General features: G+C 39.9%; 1 protein-coding gene across 3 annotated transcripts in view; it reads right to left on the bottom strand.

The window, feature by feature from the left end:
• Nucleotides 1-2,395: 2,395 nt before the first annotated feature.
• Nucleotides 2,396-14,589, bottom strand: part of alcama (activated leukocyte cell adhesion molecule a) — a 64,491-nt gene continuing 52,297 nt past the window's right edge. Inside the window, exons 9-16 of one of the 3 annotated variants that reach the window (XM_078265650.1) lie at nucleotides 14,143-14,255; nucleotides 12,581-12,704; nucleotides 11,092-11,213; nucleotides 9,088-9,217; nucleotides 7,171-7,197; nucleotides 6,158-6,272; nucleotides 5,681-5,799; nucleotides 2,396-3,005 (exon numbers count right to left, since the gene is read on the bottom strand). In XM_078265650.1, the coding sequence (XP_078121776.1) occupies nucleotides 5,715-5,799; nucleotides 6,158-6,272; nucleotides 7,171-7,197; nucleotides 9,088-9,217; nucleotides 11,092-11,213; nucleotides 12,581-12,704; nucleotides 14,143-14,255 (716 nt within the window). In that variant the 3' untranslated portion in view covers nucleotides 2,396-3,005; nucleotides 5,681-5,714. The remainder of the gene's footprint in view (nucleotides 3,006-5,680; nucleotides 5,800-6,157; nucleotides 6,273-7,170; nucleotides 7,198-9,087; nucleotides 9,218-11,091; nucleotides 11,214-12,580; nucleotides 12,705-14,142; nucleotides 14,256-14,589) is intronic. The other 2 variants (XM_078265651.1, XM_078265652.1) reach the window with 2 other exon arrangements.

The raw sequence follows: 14,589 nt of genomic DNA, 5'->3' as shown, positions 1-14,589 counted from the left end.
AGATTGTTGATAAAAAAAAGATTTCTTATGTCATTTGAAAAATTGAAGAAATATGACTTGTCCAGCAAGACCTTCCTTCAGTTAAGATCTTTTCAGATATATGTCAAGACAGTTTGTCAGATACAAATGCCTGGTACAGGCTGGTTCATTATAAATTACTCCAACTGTACCCCAGTCCACAGAAATTACATAAATCCAAACCTGAATTGTCAGAAACGTGCTTCAGACGTGGTCTAGACGCCGGCTCCTCCCTGCACTGTACTTGGCTTTGTGCAAAAGTGTGACACCTTGACCAAGATCACAGGAGTTACCTTCCCATTAGATCCTGAACTTTAGCCTAGAAATCTAGATGCACCCTAGCAGCAGCAAATGTAATTTGCAGCCAGGGGGTCTAGCAACTCCGTTGGCTTGTGAGCTGGAAAAGCCAAACTCTGGCCGGGCCAATCACATTGTGTATAGAGTCGGTGAGCGGGCTTATGGCTGCTGCTGCTGGGAACAGCGGTCTTTCGAAACAGCTTTGGTCGCGACTCTGGAAGACTTGGAGTTTTTCTTTGAGAAAAGAACAAAGGGCCTCTTTAAAGGATGACTGTTAGTGGAGTCACTCTTTATGTTCACACTATGCACTGACATTTTTTGTTTAAATGGGTTTATATTGAAAGGGTAAGGAAATAGGGTTGTTCTGTAATCTGAAAATTGAGTATTCCAGTAGCTATGCTGGAATGAGTATGATCTCAAACTGACCAGGGTTAGACAGGGTTACCCATTATCTCGATTCTTGTTTCTACTAGCCATCGACTGGGTAATGAGGACAACTGAACAGAATGGAATCTAGTGCACCATGTTTGCACAGCTGTAGACTTTGCAGATGGCACAGTCACCATTTGATGCAGGATAAGTCCACAAGTGTGCAGCTACCTCCTCCATAAGGAAACGATAAAGATCATGAGGATGAATGCAGCAGCCTTTTTACAGCTTAAAAACATCTGGCACTCTAGAGTGATACAGCAACAAACATAAATATAAATATGGATTTACATGTTGTGACTATTTTTCAATACACCAGGCATAACACTCTTGTTTCAAAATGTTCACTTTATTGTCAACAACGGTACAAAAACAAAAGTCTGTATTTACAACTCTACTATGGCCTTCGCATCTCACCATCTTTGGTTTCACTGTTGTCCTGATTATTTTAAAAGGAACAAAAGGCATGAGCAAACAAATGGACTAGGTACCTAAAATGCTGATCTACTGCTTTCATGTTCATGTCGTAGTTTTGCAACCATCCCACAATGTGATGACACTGTTGTCATTTTGAAGATACACCTTCCACAAAAATAAGGGAAGAGAACTGAGAGAGTGTCATCTCTTTGCTTTAGTTTGGAAAACGAGCATCCAAGATCAACTGGGGGATGGTTCCTTCAAGTTCAACCAACATATAATAATATCTGTATCTGAAGCTCTTGAAGCTCTTTCAATTTAAAATACTGGAATTGGTACTTTCTTGCCAGGTGCTGAAAATAAAACAAACTAAATGTCTAAGAAAACCAGTTCCACATTCTCAAATCTTAAATAAATCTGACTATTGGCTATATTCATAATCCCCCTAGGATTGTCAGAAATATTAACATATGGTTAGGTGAAAGTTATTTATCAGAACTTGACATACATACAGTATGTAAATGGTGTGAACTTAACAACTATGAACTATAAACTATAAATGGTCTATGATTCCTCTCAAACTTTCTTATTAAACCTTTGTCCTTGGTGGGTCACTGGGGTGTTGCATTGTGGGATGTACCAGAGCAAAATATGTAAAGCCAGAGAGATGGTGGCTCTCTGGCTTTACATCTTTATGCACCTCATCTAGTCTGCCTGTAACAACACTGAGCTAGGTAACAGGTAATGAGCACAGATACTGTATAGCCTTATTCACTCTCATGTAACTCTCCTACCACACAGTACCTTTTCAAAACTTCCACACAGGCTTAAAAATAACTACAGTATTATCTTGCATGCTGCAGCATCGCCATCCAGCAAGGTTGCACACAATATAAATACATCAAAAACACAAAAATAGATTTTTAGACCTGGCATAAAGTAAAGCGCTTCCAAAAAGAAAACATGAAAAGAAAATATTATATAGGAACTGTAGACCAGATAGGTGAGGACATGAAGACAACAATGTAGTGTATTAAACCAAATCACAGGTGATAACACTTTTTTAGCATAAACTTAAAAAAGAGACTACTTGCCTTTTCATTTCTTTTTGCCTGCTCAGATTAAACAATTTTTCCAACGACTAAGTGACAGAAATTACTGGTATTTACAAAAGCAACTAATTAGTGGTTGACTGTGTCCAATTTACATCTACACAAATGCAATGGGGTCACAGTTGCAATAAACCTTATTTATTATCTTGACTATAATTAGCACTCTTTCGGTAGTGGGCATCCATTACCTTACAGACAATCCATTTGCCAGTGTTTCAAAACCAGAAAACATAAGTCAGGAGGTTAAGAGATGTTGAGCAGTTTCAGTAGGGTTATACGTAAAGTGTATTTTTCTCTGAGGACAGCCTAACAAAGGCTTTTCAACACACAGCGCACAAAAAAGAACTAACAATAAAAATAAACATTGGCATGCTCAGCGAGGGCACAAACATACTTATAATTCGTTATACAGGCCTTACAAGTACAAGGGATTTACATTCTTTGAAGAAAATCGAGAACACACAAAAAATAAATCCTAAAGAAAGAACTAAGCGGCAATAAAACCCACCACACACCCTGAGCAGAATTGCTCACACAAACATAACGGAGCATTCACCAGGAACACGAAAACACAAAATGAAACAGTAACACGAGGCAGCCTCAGTGCAGACTTCAGACAGTGAGGTGGGACAGCAGGCAGTGGGCACGACTCTGTTGCTGCTTGTGTGGAGCCTGATGGAGGGTGTCATCAGCCAACTGGGAGTCTGTAGTTTTAATGTTGCATGGCTGCTTCTTCCCCACAAAGACGAACAGAGAAATAAAGTCATTATCATTTCAATCATGTAAGATTTTGACATATAACGCCCAGAAAAACACCTAAACACAAATGTAATTACAGTTTCTTACAACACAGATCTTATTTCATTAGTTTTAGCCATCAGTCATATTAAATATGACAACTAAAGTACCTGATGAGGTCTGGGAGCACATCAGTACAAGTACAAATTCAGATGTGGCAAAAAAAACTCCAGGGGCCAGACTGACACACACACATACACAAAGTACATATTTTGTCATTTGTCTGGATATGGGCACTTAAATAACAATTAACATGCACTTCACATTTGTTATTACCTTTTGAGGACCTGTTTGAATGTAATGTGATGTATAGTAATAAAATGCATCTAATGACGTTGCCTACTACTTGAGTAGTTTTTACGAGATATTTTATAACTCTTACATTATACAAATAGTTATTTTTACGACTATTTTTACTTCTACTTGGGTGGATATAATTATATATAATTTTAGATGTAAAATAAGAGCCAAAAACCAAAGCACTGCCTACCGGCCAGAGCAAACTTTCATTATCTAACCAGTACACTAAAATATGTTTCTGAAGCAGGGCCCTACTACGCTGAACTACTACAACTACTATTTCTAGTCATAGTTCCATTATCTTTATTGTGACTATTATTGCCACTGTTCATCACACCCCCAACCGGCACCGTCAGACACCGCCTACCAAGAGCCTGGGTCTGTCCCAGGTTTCTTCCTAAAAGGAGTTTTTCCTCGCCACTGTTGCACTAAATGCTTCCTCTTGGGGGGAATTACTGGAATTGTTGGGTCTTTGTAAATTATAGAGTGTGGTCTAGACCAGGGTGGCAAATTTACTTTTTTGCCCACCAGCCACCAATTTTACCAGCCACTTATATTTTTTACCAGCCACTTTTTCCGGAATTCAAATTTATAAAAGAAAGTGCACTTGCATATTTTGAATTGCTTCAATACATTATTTTGTATTATTAATACATATTTTATTAATATAGGATATATATAAAAAGTGATGTGAAAAAAGGTCTGCCCTTTATGCCGATCACATGGACGTTTCTGAATAGAATTCTCATTCGGTCCAACTGCGCCGATTGCATGAAGCAGATTTTATAAAGACCTTTATTGCCACACTCTGCTCCTGGGGGGCCGTCTTCGCCACCTGTATGGCAGTGCACTTGATATGAGACTTGGATGACTCATGGTCTTTTATTGCCTCTAATTTAAGGTTAGTTGTTCCTCTAACGAACAAATTGTTAGCATTTTCTGACGATGCGTAGGTTTGACAGTAAGTACAGTGCATGGACTGGTCGTCAGGAAGGTAGGCTATCCATTCCCTCGTTTTCCCTTCGTCATCAATGCGCCACTTGTTCGAAAAGTACCTTCTCTTTTTCTTTACTTCGCCCTTAACAGTTTGTACATTCATAGCTACTGCTGACTCCGCCGCGGGCCTCTTAACACTGGGGATATGTCTCCACATTCTTTATATATTTTTTTGGGCATTTTAGGCCTTTATTTGTATAGAACAGCTTAGACATGAAAGGGGAGAGAGGGGGGGAATGACATGCAGCAAAGGGCCACAGGTTGGAGTCGAACACGCGGCCGCTGCGTCGAGGAGTACACCTCTATATATGGGCGCCTGCTCTACCAGGTGAGCTACCCAGGCGCCCAATTGTCACCACATTTTTTTACCCGATAATTTTCCTTTCGTCTGTACCTCAGCTCAGCTATATGTGTCACGGACTAGCGCTGAAAACCAATCAAATGAGTTACTCTGTTTCACGACTAAAGCACGTTCCACCAAAACAAGTTCCTTCCAGACGCTATTTTGCAGCGGCACCACAGCTTTTTCCGGTGCTTAGCACCGCCCAAGACGCCACTGTGGCTGGTACACAAGGCAACGTCACCCTTGGCTGGTGGTGGGTGCTAATTTCCCACCCTGGTCTCTATCTGTAAAGTGTCACGCGATAACTCCTGTTATGATTTGATACTATAAATACAATTGAATAGAAAACATTTGAGGTGAGAAATAGGCAACGCAGTAACAGAATCTTGATTCATATTTGATCAGCGCTGCCAGTTTGATCAGAGTTCACGAGCAATGTTGACGCTGCGTTAGAGAATCCTCGGCTCTGATTGGCTGTTTTTCTTATGCCACTAGAAGCACACCGAGGCGGCAGAGAGGAACGTGAGTTTTTTCACGGATTATTCCTCTCATGTAGCACTGTCAGATATAGTGACAGTTTGAGCAAATATGACACAGGAAAGTGTGAGGTTGAAGTTTAAGCAGGCAGTCAGTCTGTAATGTGTTTACAATGGACATTTAGGGTAATTATTGCATCAGTCACCTTTGTTTTCTCTTCGAAATAAGTTTGACTAAGTTGTTTTTTTATCTGTCTGATCATCTGACAGATTGTGTGTTGTATTGTTATGAGATCTCAGCAAATCATTTGCTAAAGGATTGATGGCCAAACCTACAAAAGTAAGACATGTTGTAATAAACAAAAAATATACTTGTATGTATATGTTGTATATATAAATACATTCAAATTAAACTTGAACTGAAATGTAACATATATTACACTCAGTCTGCCTGTGTGTATGGTGTATGTACATTTAAAAGTGACAATTCTTACCATATTCATCTCATGTAGTACAGCAGGAGTGCCTTTAAACAGTGTGATTGTTGTCCTCTAGTTTCGTGCTCTCCTCAGATGTTCCCAATTCCTTCTCCCCAGTTTTCCAGCTTCCTTGTCTGTGGTGAATACAGAATTGCAAAAGCGTGAAGTACCTACGCTGCAGAATGACCTTCTCAGACCTTCTCTGCTCCAGACGTCACTCCACAGCAGGCTGTAAACTCATGTCTTCAAACACGCACACACACATCACCTTCTTACTTTCTCCTTCTGCCATATTTCCCTCTGCTACGTGCTCGGAAAACCTCCCACCTGATAGTACTTCCTCATCTGCGTAGCGCTTCTTTGACATATGTGATTATATACATCATCAGAGATTGTGGCTATAAATCTTGACCACCTTCCTTCTGATTATTATTCTAAGTTCACTATCCGGAGTACAACATTGAGTTTGCACACCAGTGTGTGTTTCTGTACCTTGAATTCTTCATGTAGAGCCAGTAGATGAGTCCCACTATGGCAGCAGCTACGAGGAGCCCTACCACGACTCCCACTATGAGCTTGGCCTGGTCCTCTGAATCCTCCTGAGAGTCTGACAACAGACAGCAGCATTCAGCGGTAGGACTAACACACACTCACACAGAAGCTTTACAACTGGGCACCTAAAGGAGTTCATTGAAAGACAGTTTCAACCTAGCTATGATGAAAGACACAGATACCAAAATCATGACGTGTCCCAGGTAGATTATTCGCTGTGATGATCCATGCTAACATTTAGCTACAGAGAGCCAAAGTAATAAAGTGACACTTCATCACACAACACTTTATTGCTTCGTCTTGTGTTATATTTCGACGACTTGTTCTCCTTACTGTAGCTACATGAAACCACACTGAGTTAAGTTTTGTTTATATTTCGGTAAACATTTGCAGCACACAACAAAATGTTGGATATTTTGGAGATGGTGGCTGGTGTGTTCCTTTTATAGAACAGGAGAGTTAATCAGTGTGTCAGGGACAAAAGCAAATGCATTCATGTCAGGAAATCTGCTAACTGACGTTCTGTTGGCATTATCAGTGACACATGGATAGTTCTGATGACCGTGTTTGCATGATTTAACCCTGTCCTTTAATAATCATCAGGCCCTCTTCATAATCCCTCTAGTCTGCCCCTGAGAGCTCCTCTGCATGAGTTAGCCAGAAATAAAATAATGAAGATGGAACAGCTGAGATGCAGGTGCATGTTCAGAGTCAGACACAGTATTGTCTGCAGGTAAAGTGATGAACGTGGGTCAGTTTATACATGAAGAGAGAGTGGTGAGTGTTGGGTACATAATCAGAGAATCCACCAGAGTAACAGTTTAGTTTAATCTGCCATGATAGTAGATTTGACCTCAAGAATAGCTTGATATTTTTTTAAAGAAATGTTCAACAGAACCTCCTAAAAAGTCTAGAAAGTAAAAGATAAGGGCAAAAGGAAACGAAAATCTTACCTCTTTCCTCTGTTTTCTCCTTAAAAACTGAAATCAAACATAAATAAATTAGAACTCATACAAAATAAAAGGTAAACAAAACATATATGTCTGTCTAAAAACCCCAAAGGAAAACAAAACCCTACACTGATCAGGCCAGGTGCAGCCTCGCAGAATAGCCTTACAACAAGCTGCAACTACGGAAGAGGATTAGGGCCACGTGAAAAAATGTATTGAGTTCTGAGTTTAAAGTCAGAATTCTGACTCTTTTTAAAAAAAATATATATACACTTTAAAAACAAGTCAGAATTCTGAGAAAAAACTCTGAATTTTTAAATACATTTTTATTCTCAGAATTCTGACTTTAAACTCAGAACTCAAATACATTTTTCACATGTGGCCTTAATCCTCTTTGGTATGTAACAAACTGTACCTTAGTAGGAAAAAAGCAACAATACATTCTAAAAGCAACAATTTAATATTCTTTCAGAGCAGATGCCAGGCAGTGGCTCTGGCTAAACTGCAGGGAAAAAAGGCAAGACAGGTTTAGCACCCCAACAGACAAGAAATGCAGCCAAAACCAGAAGATGGTGAAGGAGGAGAGACAAAAGAAAAGGTAATTATCACAGTCAAAAAGAAAGAATGAGGAGGAATAGCAATAGCACAGAGTGAATGCATGAAATGATACGACTGTAGCCTTTGACAGTCCCAGTCTTTCCTGAAACAATCCTTTTTGTTTTGTTTTGTTTCATCCCAGTAGTGGGCATAGTGAAAAGATTCTGTGTCATTGGTGAACCTGCACTGCAAACATGTACATGTTCCACATAAGGTCATTCTGCAACAGTTAGATACAGCAAATAATGGCTGTTGATAATAGGTGTGTATAATTTGTGGAAAATGGAACAAATTATACAGTGTTCTCAAAGAAAGAAAAAAACAAGTTAAAGCCTCTCCACATTCAAGTGCTGTCTGTAAAAGCAGTGTACTGATGGGTGTCTTCTCACTAAACCTAGGATAGTGCATTATTTAACACCAAAACCTGCTTCTATTGACTTTATTTCTGGGGACAAGGTGCAGACACGCTAAGGTAAAATAAAATAATAAATTCATTCTAAATGCTCCCTGGTCCAACCAGACTCTCGTACATTTCATTTGTATGAAAATTGAGCGGAAGTACGTAGGAGGCCTGAGGTGACTTTTTTCCTCTAACTTGGTTTCTGATCAGTTTGCCTTGGTCTCTTTTATAATGACAAAAAGAAAATCAAGTGTGGACTCACTTAGCTAAGGTACAGCAGGCACCATACTTCACCTGATCTAATGGACTAATCCCTGTTTTCTACCGGGCGCGTCTGTGCTGTGTTGCAGAGGTGCCACAGCCCCCGTGATTCAGAAGCGTGCGTGAATATATATATATATATATATATGTGAATATATATATATATATATATATATATATATATATATATAATTTTTTTGAGGCTCCCGCAATCAGGCTGCAGCTGAAAGCTGCTGGCAAGTATCTCTCTAACTGTGAAGTACCACTGGCAGTAACACAAGTCACCCTGTTTGATTCCTACAGAGCTGAGCTGCAGTAAACTGATGTGTAGGTCAACAAGGTTATTGGCTGAGGAAAACTGTCACTATACAGAGAATGTCTGCCTGTGAGTCCATGCTTTAAGGGACATTTAAAGCATTGCACAGAAAGTAACGCTTAAATTTAATTTGACTAGTTTGTCTCTCTCGATTTTCAACTGAGGCTACCTAAATAGCCCAATACATTACTTCAACACAACAAAAGTCAAAAGACATGTATACATGTCTCTTCAAAGCTGTAAAACGTTAGTTCTCCACTACATAGAAGCACTATTGCACCATCTCCTTTCTCACAACTGGGAAAATAAAGCCAATCAACCAAATTGTTGCCAAGAATGACCTTACCAGAGGAAACATTGATGGTCCTGGTATCTTCTCCCAGCTTGTTGCTGACCCTGCAGGTGACAGTCAGATTCACCGAGGGTTTCACAGTGATTTTATGGGTGGCCTTGCCGTTGGTGTAGGAGGTCTTCTTCTGGAAGCACAACAAAAGAATAATCAGAGACATAAGAGGCTCGAAACATATTTGGAGAAAAAAATCTTACACATGGAGTTTTTCATTCCACAGGATATTATGATAATTTATATCCTAAACAACATAAAAAAGAATAAACACAAAACATAAAATACAAGACACAAAAGTAGTTCACTATGAAAAAAGAAAAAGCAAGAATAAACTAAATGAATTAAGACTCCGAAAGGGAGTAGGAGGAAGCAAAATGCTTTTAGGATCCTACCCATTTTGAAATGTTCATACCTTAACATCTTTAATTACAAAAATAGCCCTCATGAAAGTGTTTTCAATCTGTCGTTTTTCAATATGCAACATATAACTATATAACAGAAAACATCTTCAAAATCCTAAAACATTTGCTGATCAATCAATCGATCAAGTTACTATTCCATCATTTCCTTGATTAAATCATGTATTTATGTACCATCCGTAAGCTACTGTCCATCCAGTATATTTATCAAGCACAATTTAATTATAAATCTATTAGATCAAAACTGAAGCAAGTTAATACAAAATAATACACTACCAGTCAATCATTTTAACATCCAACCTCCCTCCTCTTTACTGTACCTTTCCAGAAATGCTCTTTTGCGTTTAATTTTGAACTGTGTGACATTTTTACTCAATTTTATAACTATTCCAGAGAGTCACCCCATGAACACAAACAGCTTTTAAGAATAATGCATGCATACAGTTGTTTTAAACTAAGTTTCCCTCTTAAATCATTGCCCTCTCTATCCAGGACATTTTTTTTAATGTTGCCAGGAAGTCAATTGTTTCTCCTTTGTACATTAATTGTGCCGTTTTAAAATCAACTCCATACATTTTCATAATCCATAAATTTCAGAGCATATGACTTTAAGAATAATTCATTAGTGTGCTCATGATGACCTACGTTATAAACTATCCTTATATATATGTATATATACAACTATATATATTACAACTGTAAATTTGTTTGTTGTAAATTTGTTCATATATATATATATATATAGTTATATATATTTATATTCTGTTCCTAATATATATGTTGTCTGTATAATATATGTTGTTTGTATATCTGGAGTTTGTAACAATAATAATTTCCCCCTGGGATTATTAAAGTATTTCTGATTCTGATTATTGTTTTTTGTGTTTTAAGTAAGCATATTGTTTGTAGATGTGTTGTTTGTGTTTCCCCACACCTCCACACAATAATTCAGATAAGGTATTATAAGAGAACAGTACATTATATGTCAAGTATATTGCTTGACAGATGGGGAACGGTGGAATGGTGGGACGACACCATTGCAACTTTGACACCTGACAGGAGTGCTGAACTGCCCATACGCAGGGGAGTCAGGGGACAGTATGTGCCAACCTGCAAACTCATTCTGACCACAGAACTAAACACAAAACACCCTATTCTTTGCCAACAAACCTGAATCCAACAGAGAAAAGTTGCATTACCTGCTCATGATGAGCAGGAGTTGTTCATCACAAAATATCTTACATTACATAAGTACATTATTTATTAGAGTGAACTGTGTTCTGCACTAAGGCTGATTCCCCCACACGCTGTGGAAAGGTTGTCTTAGAGATTTATACTCACTGCAACTGGTGCATTATAGCTCCAGCCATTGCCAGGAAATAAGGGCTGCTAAAAACAATTCTGCACTCAGCAGACAGCCTCAATGGTAGAAAAGAGTGGAAACCTCATGAGGAGCTCTTTACTGTAAGTGACTGGTTCCTCAAAGGACACTTGACACCATACTGCACTGTTTGCTGTTATCTTGACACACACACACACACACACACACACACACACACACACACACACACACACACACACTTACGTCTGTGCTATTGACGCTCCATTGGAAGTTGGGTTCTGGTACACCCTCAGCCTCGCAGGTCAGAACTTTGGAATTGGCATCATCCCCATGGTCCTTGGTAAAGCTGGTGATCATAGGCTTTCCTGATGCAAACACATTGTGCTGTTACTACTAACATAGCTTCATTCAGCTACTTTTAATCACACATAAATACATGTCACGTATTTCGGCATTTTACAGAAAACAGATTAAAAACAGGTGCCCTCAAGGGTTTTGATAGACAGACAGATAGATGACTCAGGTATTGATATTTAAGGGCGCTTTCACCTTGATTGGTCCAGACTTTCGTACTTTTCAGTTTGATCCGAACCCAAATTACAGGTGTGAAACCTCACCCAGACCAATGTCCGGACCAAACAGACAAAATTTGGTCCGACCAAAATAGATAGTCTGGGTCTGGATCAAGCTGAACCATGGTCTGGTTCGTTTCTAGCATTTTTTGGAGGGTTTGGACTTTCGGACCAAATACAGGAAGCTCTGGCAGGCTTTCTTGGTGTTATAAGACCAATAAAGCTCCTTAAGGAACAGCTCAGAGCTTAGTGTGTATGTGTGAGAGAGAGACAGTGTCAGCGTCCAGAGCAGAGAATACATCAGCAGTTTACTTGTTAAGTGTACAGTGTATGTGTCAGTTTGTCTCTGAATAAAAACTGCAGCTCCTCAAACCCCACGCAAAGTTCCTGTGTCTTGCTTCACAACAGCGCAACGAAGCAGTCCCCTACTGCTGTTCGTTTTGCAGCAGTCAACTCCGACACAGAGAGAAGATACGAGAGTACGGGGAAGCCCGTCTACAAACCAATCTGTTACAACTGTGGGGAAACGCAGCTCACGTATCTGATGACGACAGGACGTAGTTTTGCATAATTGCAGTGTGAAAAGAAATCTTACCGGATCACATGCAAAAACATGAACCTTGGTCTGGACCAAGGTTCATGTTTTTGCATGTGATCCGGTAAGAATCCAAAGCAAGGTCCGGACCTTGCTTTGGACTTTCAGGTGTGAAAGCCCCCTTAATATCATATAATCTAGTTGTGAGACTTAAAATTTAATTTCAGTATTAATAACTGAACTTCCTCCCGGCAGGTTTAATAGAGAGTGACTTAATAGAAGAGTAAGGCGGTTTTAATATTCTATCATTTCTGCCAGCCGATGAGTAGACTATGACACATGCAGGCCCGCACTCACATACACATTCACGCACACACTCACATATACATGCCCACACACACACACACACACACACACACACACACACACACACACACACACACACACACACACACACACACACACACACACACACACTCTAGTCTCTGTTGGAAAAAAGAGAAAACTTTTGAAAAGGTTTGGGCGGCACATTCACAGGTCATCTGCCTCCTCTCTGTAGCAAGCAATGCACATTTATTTCACCACATGCAGCATATACACATTAATAAAACACACATGCACTCACCTTCAACGACCAGTTCAAAGCTCTGATGTCGCATAAGGCCGGTTATGGAAACCTCACACACATACACTCCTGCATCAGCATAGGTTAACTTGCTAAACTGCAGCTCCTTCATTGCCTTTCCATTCTGAAAACCAGAGTCACAATGTCAGTATGTGTTTTATAGAGCAAGGTGTACCTGTAACTCCAATTTAAATGCCACAGTAACAGGATGTGTATCCAGTATCATTTTCACCCATCCAGCTCTTATCATCTGGTATGAATGCAAGATGTCAGTTACCTCTATCAATCTATTCCCTATACCCAATTCAGGAGTTCAGGGTTACAAGAATGTTCATTTCACTGGAAACACAGTAACCCTTATGTGAGTATTTAATCATTGGCTTTTTCTCGAATTATTTTATACTTAGTCTCACATTGCCAGCTCTATCTCCACAGCGCTGTGGAATAAGGTCTGGCTACAGCACACATACATTCTAGGATAGAAGAAAAATAACACTCAGGCTTGCTTGCATTTCTCTAATCACAATCATCTTGGGCGGTGCAAAGCTTGGGACGCAGCGACAGTGGCTCTAATAAATAGTCTCGGGAAAGAACTCCTACATTTTCTAGCTCGAAATGTGTTGTTGTTTCCTGAAGCAAAGGGATTTTCAGAATGGCAACACACAGAGAGATGTCCGCATGTCCAGACTATTTTATACTAGACTACATTTTATTTATTTTTCAGGGAAGGGTTCATTGAAAGGAAGCCTCTCTTTTGCAGGAAGACCCTGATCACATTCACACAGTTAAGCCTGTTTTATGGTTCAGAGCAGGCTCCACGCAAAGCTTTTGCCGTAGCCTACGTAAATGGCCTGAAGTTGTGCGCTGGTGTGTGTGTGTGGGGAGTGGGTGATAGAGTGAGGGAAAGTGAGAGTGACGGCGATTAGCTTCAGAGCGAGTACCGTCATAGTGAGAGAAACAAAGTGTCTCCCCTGTTCTTTCTGACCATGGTTGGAAATCTGTTGCAGGAAAAGTTAACCCTCTCCTTGATTTCATGTTGTTTATGGAGAAGGAGAACCAGGAAATGAGTCGGGAGAAATGCAACGCTAACAAGCGACGTGCGTCGTTACATTTTACATTTTTCGAGAGGTGCACATCAGGCTACGGCGTAGTGTCCGGCGTAGACGCAGAGGGGTCTGCGGGGGTACGCTGTCGATTCGACGCGAAAGCATACAACGGCTTTTACACATTAATACCTGGAAGGTATCCAGTACCACTGAGCAGCTCCACTGGAGCCGTTTTTAAGGGTTGAGGGCCTTACTCAAGGGCACCTCAGTGGTGGTAATGAGCACAAGCATTGCTCTCTGGGGATTGAACTGACAACTTCCAGGGCACAAGCTTTAGGCCACCACTGCCCATTGACCTCATATATCAACTATATACTAGGATACTACTACTCTACTTTTGTTTGTAGATAAGCCTAACAGTAGTTTACCTTCAATAACACTTCTAAATCTACCATCTCTTCTATAAATGCAGCATTATATTTGATGCCATCAGTGACAGAACTATAGCACCATTACCTTTGTCCATGAAACTTTAGGGTCACCAGAAGCGTTCTTCTCGATCTTCACAGGCAAGGGGTCCCCTACTGCCTTCACAACCTTCCCAGAGGGAGTCAGACTCAGGTCCAAGTCTGAGAAAACAAGACAGAAAAAGGATGGTTCTGTTGAATCATAGCGGTTGGCTGCCTCTTATCGCAGACACAAGGTCCACTTTCAGACAAAATTCACTGCTGAGAGTTCCGCTTTTATGTCTACTTTCTGGAGAGCCAAAAAACAAACAAGGTGAAGGGTACATTGATCGGCGAGTAAAGATTTTTATTTATTTTTTTTAGATTCAACTTTATTGTCATGTGCAGAGTAGAAGTACATTGTAGTGCAGTTTGCGTCCAACCACAAGTGCAAAAAAAGCAGAAAAGTGCAATGCGATATACAAAGTATAGACTTTGTATATCGCATTGGGGGGGT

This window comes from Sander vitreus, chromosome 13, assembly GCF_031162955.1.
Source record: "Sander vitreus isolate 19-12246 chromosome 13, sanVit1, whole genome shotgun sequence".
In the NCBI taxonomy this organism is placed as follows: Eukaryota; Metazoa; Chordata; class Actinopteri; order Perciformes; family Percidae; genus Sander; species Sander vitreus.
This window is presented reverse-complemented; position numbering and strand designations above follow the sequence as displayed.